Source organism: Phacochoerus africanus, chromosome 4, assembly GCF_016906955.1.
Source record: "Phacochoerus africanus isolate WHEZ1 chromosome 4, ROS_Pafr_v1, whole genome shotgun sequence".
Lineage (NCBI taxonomy): Eukaryota > Metazoa > Chordata > Mammalia > Artiodactyla > Suidae > Phacochoerus > Phacochoerus africanus.
In genome coordinates, this window is record NC_062547.1 from 67,556,507 (window position 1) to 67,568,905 (window position 12,399).

Below are 12,399 nucleotides of genomic sequence, written 5' to 3' on the forward strand. Positions count from 1 at the left end.
AATGTGGAACAGATGTATCAATAGAGAAGGTCTGAGAACATCAAGGATCCCTATAAGAACTGACATGGTATTTCTCTCCCAAAACAAGTCAGTAAAGACTGGAGGAAGTAATTCCTTCTTCAACTGTGAAAACCTCAATGCAGGATTTCAGGAAACAGGAAAAATCAAGGAAACATGACATGACCACAGGAACAAGTGATTTTCCTGTAACAGACCCCAAAGAAATCTGTGATCTATCTCCTAAAGATTTCAAAATAGTTGTTTTAAGGATGCTCAGTGAGTACAAGAAAACACAGAAAGGAGTTCTCTAGTGGCCTAACTGTTAAGGATCCAGTGTTGTCACTGCTGTTATTCAGATTCTGTCCCGGGAACGAACTTCTGCATGTCACGGGTACAGCTCCCCTCTCCCCGCAAAAAAAGAAAGAAAAAAAAAACCACACACAGAAAGACAGTTGAGGAGTGCCCTTGTGGCTCAGTGGGTTCAGGATCCAGCATTGTCCCTGCTGTGGCTCTGATTACAGTTATGGTGTGGGTTTTATCCATCCCTGGCCTGGGAATTTCCATATGCTGTGGATGCAGCCAAAAAAAAAAAAAAAAGATAGTTGAATGAAATCAGGAACACAATACATGCATGAAATGAGAAGGGTTTTTTTCTTTTTCTTTTTATGGTTGTAACCTGCAGCATATGCAAGTTCCTGGGCTAGGGGTCAAATTGGAGCTGCAGCTGCAGGCCTGCACCACAGCCACGGCAACACTGGATCCAAGCCACATCTACAAACTACACTGCAGCTGTGGCAACTCCAGATCCTCAACCCACTGAGTGAGGCCAGGGATTGAACCCGCATCCTCATGGACACCACGTTGGGTCCTTAACCCGCTGAGCCACAATGGGAATTCCTCTTTTCTTTTCTTTCCTTTTTTTTAAAAGGCTGAACCTGCCTTAAAATTTCCCAGGCTAGAGATTGAATCTGAGCCACAGCTATGACCTACACTGCAGCTATGGCAACATCTGATCCTTTAACCCACTGTGCTGAGCTGGGGATCAAACCTGCACCTCTGCAGTGACACGAGCTGCGGCAGTTGGATTCTTAGTCCATTGCACCACAGCAGGAACTCCTGGCTCCCTTTTCTTAGCCACTTTTGTCCCATGATCCCTTAGAGAGTCTGGATCTTCCCCCTGAAAAATACATATTTTGGCATTACTTTGAATACCATTCCAGGGTGTTTACGAAATGCCTTATGCTCCAAGTTAAGAGCTTTTTGGTAGAGGCTCTTGGTTTTCAAAATTGATTCCCAGATTTACAACTTCATACTTCTAATATCCAGACCTGAATTTCTGCTTGCAAACTCAGGTTTTTTTTTTTTTTTTTTTCACCATTTCTTGGGCTGCTCCCTCCGCACATGGAGGTTCCCAGGCTAGGGGTTGAATCGGAGCTGTAGCTGCCAGCCTACGCCAGAGCCACAGCAATGCAGGATCCGAGCCGAGTCTGCAACCTACACCACAGCTCACAGCAACACCGGATCCTTAACCCACTGAGCGAGGGCAGGGATCGAACCCGCAACCTCACGGTTCCTAGTTGGATTTGTTAACCATTGCGCCACGATGGGAACTCCCAAACTCAGTTTTTTCATGGACTTTGGAAAGAGCTTGGTGGCATCACATTTGGACCAAGTTGAACTAGGTAGCTAAGTGTGGTTATTGGATTCTGGGCTGGAAGCTGTGTACTGAATTGAAAAGTAGACTCTCTCAATTCTCTGAAAAGATAGCAGCTCTACTGCCTCCCTGCATTCTCTCCAAGTCTCCCAAATTTTCTCTCTCTCTCTCTCCCTTCTTCCTTGTTACCCAAATTCACTTACTGGGCTATCTTTCTTTTTCTTGACATCATCAAGACATGGGGCAAACTTGGCTCCATTCCCTCTCTGGTGAAGGACAGTAAAGAGGCTGGCTCTACTTCCAGGAAAGGGCAAGGATGATGAAGGGAGAGCTTGGAGACAGAAGCATGCCTCATAGAAACACAGGTTTACCTATAGCCTCCTGGCCCAAAGAAGGAAAGCTGGGGTGGAGGATAAATTGTAGGAACAGAGGGAATATTTGCAATTTCTGGGCCAATGAGAAGCCAATTCCCAAGGGTCCTTGTTAGGTAAAATTGTCTGTCTTCAGCCCTATTCCCTGAATAGGTCAGTTTCCTCTGGGGGCTGGGACATGGCAGTAAGAAGGCTATATGGACCATGTTAGGTCTTCAGGGGGCAACTTGGAGCAAGTTGTATGTCTCCCAACTCACTCTGCACCCTGTCCTCAGGGAATAAACTCTCCTAGTTTCCCAGACTCTGTCTCCCCAAGGGCCAAGACTTCTTATGGAGGAAGTTTCCATTTTTCTTTGAATAATTTTCTCATAATCAACTTAACAGCAAGAAAACTCACTATAATTCGCCCAGTGATGTAACACCAAGAAACAAAGCTGTTTCCAAGCCCTTTAACCTCAAAAGGACAATTCTCTCTAGACCCTATGTCTTCCTTGTAGTTCTGCCAGTGGAGGAAGCAGAATTTAACCTGCTGGGAATACAGAGAGAGAGAGGCTGGGTGATGGATCTGCAGCCAGACCCTTGGTCTGGGTGTTGGCCCAAAGGTGGCATCAATGGAGTCTCTGCCTTTGCATTTTTAGGAATTCAGTGTCATGAGGTCACTGCCAGATTATTGGGTCTTTTATCACTCAGTAAACATCCATGGAAATGATTAATACCTTGAGTGCCATTTTAAAAAAACCTTTTCTTACTCACCCATAGACAAAAGTAGACAACATAATATTAGGCTGAGTTCATTCAGCCTAGTATTATGCTAGTGCCAATTTTCCAGCATTTTTTTTTTTTTTGTCATTTTAGGGCCGAACTCTTGGCATATGGAGGTTCCCAGGCTAGGGGTCCAATCAGAGCTACAGCTGCCAGCCTACGCCACGGCCACAGCCACGCCAGATCCGAGCTACGTCTGCAATCCACACCACAGCTCATGGCAATGCCAGATCCTTAACCCACTGAGTGAGGCCAGTTATCGAACCTCAACCTCATGGTTCCTAGTCGGATTCAGTTCCGTTGACCCATGATGGGAACTCCCTATTCCGCCATTTTTTTTGACCAAACAAACTCTCAATGTTTCACATGCTTCTGCTTTTTTTCTCTCTTTTTTTTTTGGCTGCCCCATGGCACACAGAGTTCTTGGGCCAGGGATCATATCCAAGTGGCAGTTGCGATCTACTGGATCCTTAACCCATTGTGCCCGCCTTGGGGTGGAACCTGTGTCCCTGTGCTGCAGAGACATCTCCCACCCTGTTGTGACAGTGAGAACTCCTACATGCTTCAGATTTATTTTATTTTATTTTTTATTTTATTTTTATTTATTTGTTTTGTTTTTTTTTGGTCTTTTTTGCCATTTCTAGGGCTGCACCCGTGGCATATGGAGGTTCCCAGGCTAGGGGTCCAATCGGAGCTGTAGGTGCCGGCCTATGTCAGAGCCACAGCAACACCCGAGCTGTGACTTTGACCTACACCATAACACATGGCAACGCTGGATCCTTAACCCACTGAGCAAGGCCAGGGATCGAACCTGCAACGTCATGGTTCATAGTCGGATTCGTTAACCACTGAGCCACGACGGGAACTCCTTTTTTATTTTTTATTTATTTGTTTATTTATTTATTTTATGCTTCAGCTTTATGTAATGAAATCCCATGTATTCATCACACAATTTCAATGATTATCAATTATGGTCTCATTTTATTTATAGTCTATCTACTTTGATCTCTTCCCCAGGATTCTTTCAGAACAAATTGACATACACAATTTCGGTACATCTCAAAAAACAAACAAACAAAAAAACCCCTTCTTTTAAAAAGCATAACCAGAAGTTCCCATTGTGGCTCAGTGGAAACAAATCTGGTTAGCATCCATGAGGATGCAGGTTCAATCCCTGGCCCCGCTCAGTGCGGTAAGGAGCTGGCGTTGCTGTGAGCTGTGGTGTAGGTTGCAGAGGCAGCTCGGATCTGGCATTGCTATGGCTGTGATGTAGGCCAGAAGCCGTGGTTCCAGTTTGACCCCTAGCCTGGGAACCTCCATATGCCATGGGTGTGGCCCCCAAAAGAATAAATAAATAAATAAAAAGCATAAACATGATCCCATTATTTTACTTTAAACCATTAACATAATAGTGTGTCATAAAATATCCAGTTAATAGATTATCCCAATTGCCTCATAATTTTTTAATCTTTTTTCACATTAGAGCCCAAGTAATATCCATATATTCCAGGTTGATAGCTGACTAAAGTCCTTTTTAACACATAGGATTTTTTCCACCTCTCATTTGTCACTCTTGAAATTTATTTGTTGATGAAATGGCCTGGATTTTGCTAATTGTACTTGTGTGCTATTGCTTCAAGTATGCTTTTTGTAAATTGTAATTATGAATTGATGTTTACATCTAGATACTTGATCAGGTTCAAGGTTGATTTATGGGGGGAAAAGATACTTCACGGGTGATATTGTGGAGCATACATTTAAAAAAATTATACTTTATTGAGATATACTTGACTAGTAAATTATAACATATTTAAAGTATACAAAGTACTAACGTGTTTGTCTACAGTGAACATATACATTGTGAAAGGATTTCCTCGATCAAGTTAACATACTCATTACCTTACATATTTACTTTCTTTTCTTTTTTAAGATTAAAAAATTTTTTTCTTGGAGTTCACGTTGTATGCAGCAGAAACGAATCCAACCAGGAACCATGAGGTTATGGGTTTGATCCCTGGCCTCACTCAGTGGGTTAAGGATCCAGTGTTGCCATGAGCTGTGGCAGACAAGGCTTGGATCCTGAGTTGCTGTGGCTGTGGTGTAGGCTGGCAGCTGTAGCTCAATTCAACCCCTAGCCTGGGAACCTCCATGTGCTGCGGGTGCGGCCCTAAAATGACAAAAGACAAATAAACAAACAAATAAATAAATAAAATTTTTATTAAAGTATAGTCGATTCGCCATATTTTGTCAATTTTTCCTGTACAGAAAAATGACCCAGTCATACATATATATACCTTTTTTTCTGGAATTATTTTCCACCATGTTCTATCACAAGTGATTGGATATAGTTCCCTGTGCTATACAGCAGGACCCCATTGCTTATCCATTCTAAATGGAATAGTTTGCATTTACCCACCCCAAACTTCTAGTGCATCCCACTCCCTCCCACAACCCCCTTGGCAACCACAAGTCTGTTCTCCATGTCTATGATTCTGTTTCTGTTCTATAGGTAGGTTGATTTGTATTATATTTTATATTCCACATATAAGTGATAGCATATGGTATTTTTCTTTCTCTTTCTGACTTAGTATGAGGATCTCTAGTTGCATCCATGTTGCTACAGATGGTATTATTTCATTTTTTATGGAACAGTATTATTCTATTGTGTATATATACCACATTTAAACTATTCATTTGTCGAAGGACATTTAGGTTGCTTCCACATCTTGCTTACCATGAATAGTGCTGCTATGAACATATGGGTGCATGTATCTTTTTGAATTGTAGTTTTGTCTGGATATATGCCCAGGAGTAATTAACATATCCATCATCTCACATATTTACCTTCTTTTCTTTCTTTTTTTTTTAAGCTTTCATGTTTAAGTGATATCATGCAGTATTTGTCTTTGGCTCATTTCATTTAGCATAATGCCCTCCAGGTTTATTTATGTTGTCAGAAATGACAAGATTTCCTTCTATTATAAGGCTAAATAATATTCCACTGGACATATACGCACCATATTTTCTTTATCTATTCATTTATCAGTGGATGCTTAGGTAGTTTATTTGCCTTGACTATTGCAAATAATGTTGCAATGAACATGGGAGTGCAGATATCTCCTTGAGATGATTTCGTTCCCTTTGGATATATACACAGAAATGGGATGGGTGGGTCTTATGGCAGCTCTATTTTTTATTTCTTGCGGAATTTTTGTACTATTTTACATAGTGGCTGCACCTCCTAATATGCCCACTAATAGCATAATGCTGGAAGACGCACATGGTCTTTTTTGTGATATTTGCAGCCATTGAGATCCATTGCCTAGATACATTGTTTCATGAAGGATTGCAGTATGAAGATATTCTATCAGATCTTTGCATACTAGCTGAAATACTTCCACAGAAATAATCTCTGGTTAATAAAAAATAAAATAACAACCCCCCTAAATAAAATAAAGGTAAGCCAATAAAAAAAAAAATCTCTGGTTAGTCTGAGGTATTGTTAGTAGAGGAAATTCAGCAAAAATACTTGAATATTTATTTTTTTTCTGTTCATTTATTAGTTATCCTTTTCTTTTCTTTTTTTCTTTCTGTTTTGTTTGTTTGGCTGCACCCATGGCATGTGGAGGTTCTGGGACCAGGGATCAAACTCATGCCACACCTGCAACCCGAGCTGCAGCAGAGACAATGCCAGATCCTTAACCCATTAAGCCACCAGGGAACTCCTATTTATTGGTTTTCAAAATAATGCAAGCCTTTAATCCTTTATATCTTCGCATTGTCACCTGTGAAGAATGCCATGGAACCAAGCCATTATTTTGAATCTCTCCCTTGTGCCTCAAACAACTTTTATCGAGCACAAACCATCTCGCTCCCCCAGAAGATAGCATAAGTGATAGGAAGGGGGTAGGAGACTGTGCAACTCATTCTCATGCTCCTGGACTTTGGTTGCTGGAAGTCAAGTCAACAGCCTGGTTCTTCAGAGAAAGGCCAAACTCTTAGGTTGATGCTAAAGCCCTTAGCATCTGGCCTGCTCCAAGTTATTCACCAAAACCAGGTTTTTCACTTCACCAGTGCATGCTTCTTTCTCACCTTCCCATGTGTTATTTTATTTTCTGAGACATTCTTTCTCTTCGTTTTGCCCGATCAGCACAATTTTATCCCTTTGGGTTTGGGGGTCATGTCTCCCCAGGAGACTCTCCCTGATTCTCCCGTACAGACTCTGTGGTCTGTTCCTACTGGATTCTATCTTTTCCCTCCCTCATGCTCATATTCCATTCTACTGTAACCCAGTGTACAATATCTTCTTCTATAATCAACTATAAACTCCAGACTATTGGTATCTTATTTCTCCTGCCCACAACTCTATGATCAGCATCTAACATCCAGCTCAGAATAAGTATACAACAAATATTTGTTGAGTGCTAGATGGTTTCAAAACTGGAGTAAACCCGCTGATTCTCTGGATGATAGTGTGAGGCATATCCAAAAAAGACCCTATTGATCCCAATATTTGAGCAAATAGCTACAGGACCTTCTCCATATTTCCTTTTGAACTTCCGCAACTTGAAATTCAGAGTACTGTGCTTCCAACTCTTGAAATTCCATACTCTTGCTCAAACCCTGGGTGTTGAGATCTTGCTTCCTGGAAGCTCCCACGTGACCTTGTGGTCAGGAAGATGGGATTATTTTTTTGCTGATGAGATTCCTCAGGGCCCCCTTCAGGTCTCTGTTCCTCAGGCTGTAGATGAAAGGATTCAGCATGGGAGTGACCAAAGTGTACATGACAGCAGATGCTTTCTCCTTTACAGCAGTGCGGACAGATGAAGGACAGAGATAGACCCCAATGGTGGTCCCATAGAGGAGGGTGACCACAGAGAGGTGGGAGCTGCAGGTGGAAAAGGCTTTCTTCCTGCCACCTGCAGAGGGGACCTTCATGATGGCCACAATGATGCGCACATAGAAGGCCAGGATGCATATGAAAGGTGTGGCTATCACCATGCCTGCCACAATGAGCACAAAGATCTTGTTGACAGAGGTGTCGGTGCATGAAAGTCTGAGGAGGGGAGTGAGGTCACAGAAGTAGTGAGGGATTTTGTTGTTGCTGCAGAAAACCAGCCGCACCATCAGGAGGATGTGGGTAAGGGAAATAAAGTAGGAAAACATCCATGGGGTGCCAGCCAGCAGGCCACAGAGTCGTGGGCTCATGATGGTGGTATAGTGTAAGGGGTGACAGATAGCCACGAACCTGTCATAAGCCATAACAGCTATTAAGACACTGTCCATGATGCCAAAGAAATGGAAGAAGTACATTTGGGTCAGGCAGCAGGAATAGGAGATTGACTTGCTCTTGGTTTGGATGTTCACCAGCATCTTGGGGACTGTGTTGGTAGCCAGGCCAAAATCAACCAAAGAAAGATTGGCTAAGAAGAAGTACATGGGGGTGTGAAGGTGAGAATCTGAGGTGATGGCCAGGATGATCAACAGGTTCCCCATGGCCATGACCACATACATGCAGAGAAACAGAGCAAAGAGGAGAGTTTCCTGTTCTGGATATTCTGATAGTCCCAGGAGGATGAATTCAGATGTGCTAGTTTTGTTCCTTATTTCCATTTGTATGATTCCTCTGGAAGTATTGAAAGGGGGATTTTACATGAATGCTATAACAATTCTTCTGGAAATATAGGTAATTTTATTCCCAATTTCTCATCTGTACTAATCACAATATTAGCTTATATATGTTTTGCACCTGGAACCATTGGTGACATGCAGCAACACGTTTCAAGATTCAGTTCAAGAGACCTTAACTTGATATTCCTATTTCAGATAAAGATTGAGAGAGTACATCATGCATAAACATTTGCTGAAAGAACTACTAAATGGTATGCTTCAGGCTAAAACAAATTGAATCCAGACAAAGTACTGTCCCAAAACAATGGTTATGTAATACATTGGTATATATGTGGAAAAATTTTAACCAAACACTGGGTCTGTAAGAAATAATCACTGTAAAACATGTGTAATCAAGGTGGATTAAAATACTAAACAATGATAACAGAAAGGTTATTAGAATAATAATATAAGGTTCTTGTATTGATCTACAGGAACATAGAAATGTGTAGTATTATGGACCTTCTATGTCAAGCATATATTATAAAAGAGTATGTATAGATCATTAATGTAATCGATATAGAATATATAACCTTTAAATTTGTTCTAAGGTACACTAGAGATAAAGAGATTTTGAACATACCACTTGGAACAGGAAAGGTGTGTTGAATTCGACTCATATTGAGACACAACAGCAGATACTTAAACTTTAATAAATTTTGTTAAAATGATATTAGCGTAAAATTGAGCATTGTGACTGGTGTTGCCACAGCTGTGGTGTAGGTTGCAGCTGCAGCTTGGATTTGATTCTTGGGAACTCCCATTGCTGTGGGTGCAGACAAAAAAAAATTCATTGTGATATTCCCATTGTGGCTCAGTGGGTTAAGTACCTGCCATTGTCTCTGTGAGGATGTGGGTTTTATCCCTGGCCTTGCAAGCTGCAGCATAGGTCACAGATGTGGCTTGAATCCGGTGTTGCCATGGCTGTGGCATAGGCTGGCAGCTGCAGCTCCGACTTGACCCCTAGCCCAAACTTCCATATGCTGCAGGTAAGGCAATAAAAAGGAGAAAAAAGGTCATTGCGAGAGTACTTATACCAAAGGCTATGCACCAGGCTATGAGGGTTGGCTCACTACAAAACTTGCAGAAGGAAAACATTCTGCAAGATTGCCATCACTTTGACACCAACTACATGTTAAGGAGGGTTCTCCTAACAACTCATGATTTTCTAATTCACTAGAAATACACATAGCTTTTATACACATGGTCAATGCTGATATACTCATGGTTGCAGTTTATTAGAGCTAAAGGGTACAGATGGAAACCAACCGGTAGAGGAAGCACACAGGGCGGAGTACAAGAAAATACCTCCCATGGAGCCTCTGTTGTTACTCCTCCTAGAGTCATAGACAGCATTACTCTCAATAACCTAGAATGCTGCCAATCAGGCAAGCTCTCCTCAGCCTCAGTGTTCAGAAGTTTTATTGAGGCTCCCTCATGTAGGCATGATTGATTGTCCATATCATTCAGGTCAGTCTCCAGTTCTCTGGATGTTGACTGATGCCATATGACTCAGATTCCCCACCTGAAGTCACATTATTAACACCTGTTGGGGACATTTCCTCCCTAAGACCATCTGGTATGACAAACTCCCACCTCAGATCACATCTAGTGTAACTCAAGACTTCCAAGAAAACCAAGACTTTCTTAACAGTCTTTGTTAAGAAGAAATTCAAAGGGCTTAGAGATTACCTCCCAGAAGCTTTTTGAGCAAGGATAAATTCTTTATCACACAGAACCCCCCCACCTGCATCCTTGGCTAAGGCTGTCTTACAAGAAAATGATCATGTGCCTAAGATTTGGCACTGCCAGTGTGGAGTAGAAATAAATTTAAAGGAAGAATCAATCTACCCTATGAGGTCAATACATCTATTCTTATATTTTTTTGTCCTTTGATCTAACTCTACTACAATGTATACATTGAGAATTGATTATAATGTATACATTATACATTGCGCAGAAAAATTTAGCTTAGAAAGGAACTATGCTAACTAAGCACAGCTCCTCTTAAAGCCAGTCATTCTCCACTAGTATTATATAGCAAGGCAGGTTTAATTCAATTTCCCAAGATATTGGACCATCAACATCAGTATTATAATCTTACCAACAATGCCTGTGTTATACTATGTTGCAGTAAGGTGGTAGATGTAACCTGAAAAATAAGAGCCAAAGACTCTCAGTCATTAACAATTCAGTCCTTAACAACGGATCCAGTCCAGTGTCATATCTTATGACCAAAATGTCACTGAGAGCAATGCCAGTTCAGAGCTGATGACTTCCATTTGAGTTGGACAGTTTCTAAAAGCAGGGGATGGTCTCAGCAACTTATGGCTTCACCATCTCAGGCATCTGGTATAATTGCACTAAGAGGCAATATCATTCTTCACTCAAAGACTTTCCTGAGGCACAAGTGTAATAATCAGTTTTCCTCACTGCTTAACCTATTTATGTATTCCTTTACCCTCAATTACAATGTCTCCTTTTCTCCATTTATCAGTTCTATTCATGCAATTTTTTACACCTGTGTTCTCCCACTCTGCTGGCCCATATGGTGAGCAGGAACCAAGTGTTTCCCCCTCGGTGTGCTCCCATTTTTGTAGAATACTTCTTATACTGTTGGTAGGAATGTAAATTGGTGCGCCCACTATACAAAACAGTATGAAGATTCCTCAAATAACTCAAAATAGAACTATCATGTAATCCAGCAATGCCACTCCTGGGCATCTATCTGGAGAAACCATGATTTTAAAAGACACATGTACCATAATGTTCATTACAGCTCTATATACAAAAGCCAAGACATGGAAGCACCCTAAATATCCATCGACAGAGGAATGGATAAAGAAGATGTGGTACATATATACAATGGAATATTACTTAGCCATAAAAAATAATGAAATAATGCCATTTTCAGCAACATGGATGAAATCATCATACTAAGTGAAGTTAGATAGTTAAAGACAAACATCATATGATATCATATGTGGAATCTAAAAAAAGAATACAAATGAACTTATTTGCAGAATAGAAACAGACTCATGGACATTAACTAAGTGATTACCTTGAAACTAAGCTTGTTCCTTGTTAGTTTACAATTCTCTTTTTTTTTTTTTGTCTTTTTGGTATTTCTTGGGCCGCTCCCATGGCATATGGAGGTTCCCAGGCTAGGGGTCCAATCGGAGCTGTAGCCACCAGCCTACGCCAGAGCCACAGCAGCACAGGATCCGAGTCGCGTCTGCAATCTACACCACAGCTCACGGCAACGCTGGAACGTTAACCCACTGAGCAAGGGCAGGGACCGAACCTGCAACCTCATGGTTCCTAGTCGGATTCGTTAACCACTGCGCCACGACGGGAACTCCAGTTTACAATTCTTAATGCATTCAGTGAACCAGTCCTCAGGATGTGGATCCATCATTTCTAAATTCTGATATCTTTTATCTCCAGTAACTGATCCCAGCACAGCTGTGGTTCCATCCTTAGGGTAACTCTAAGGCCACCCAAGAATCAAAGATTCACCATACTGCATTTATTCATCCTTCCAGTTCCCATGTTACACTCAGTGAGTCTGGGTCATGCTAGTGAATCTCACTTCTGACACAAACTGTGGAGAGTAGGCACACTACAAAATTAAAGAAACCATGGTTCACAAAGTGATCCCCACTTCTAATACCAACTGCAAGTTTCAGGGCATCCCCAAACTCCCTGAGGTTCAACAATTTGCTAGAAAGACATTTACTGAAAGCTTTTATAGCCATGGTTATGGTTCATTATAGCTAAAAATTTTTTTAAATCATCCAAAGTATATTATAATCAGCCAAGAAGGGCAAGAAATCAAAATAGCAGCATAGGAGACTCTCACCTCCTCATCTCTCAGCAAAGATCAACAATTACTCAGCTGTCCATGAACAAAAACTGTTCTGGGAGAGTCCTGAAGTCCAC

At 41.4% G+C, this 12,399-nt stretch overlaps 1 protein-coding gene across 1 annotated transcript; it reads right to left on the reverse strand.

Annotated features, from left to right (window-relative positions):
- Positions 1-7,458: 7,458 nt before the first annotated feature.
- LOC125124259 (olfactory receptor 24-like) lies at positions 7,459-8,400 on the reverse strand. Its single transcript, XM_047774404.1, has one exon. It carries the CDS (start codon positions 8,398-8,400, stop codon positions 7,459-7,461), a length of 942 nt encoding a protein of 313 aa, XP_047630360.1.
- Between the last annotated feature and the right edge of the window lie 3,999 nt (positions 8,401-12,399).

Coding starts and splice junctions, on each gene's coding strand:
- LOC125124259 (XM_047774404.1), bottom strand. CDS start 8,400: ATGGAAATAAGGAACAAAACTAGCACATCTGAATTCATCCTCCTGGGA.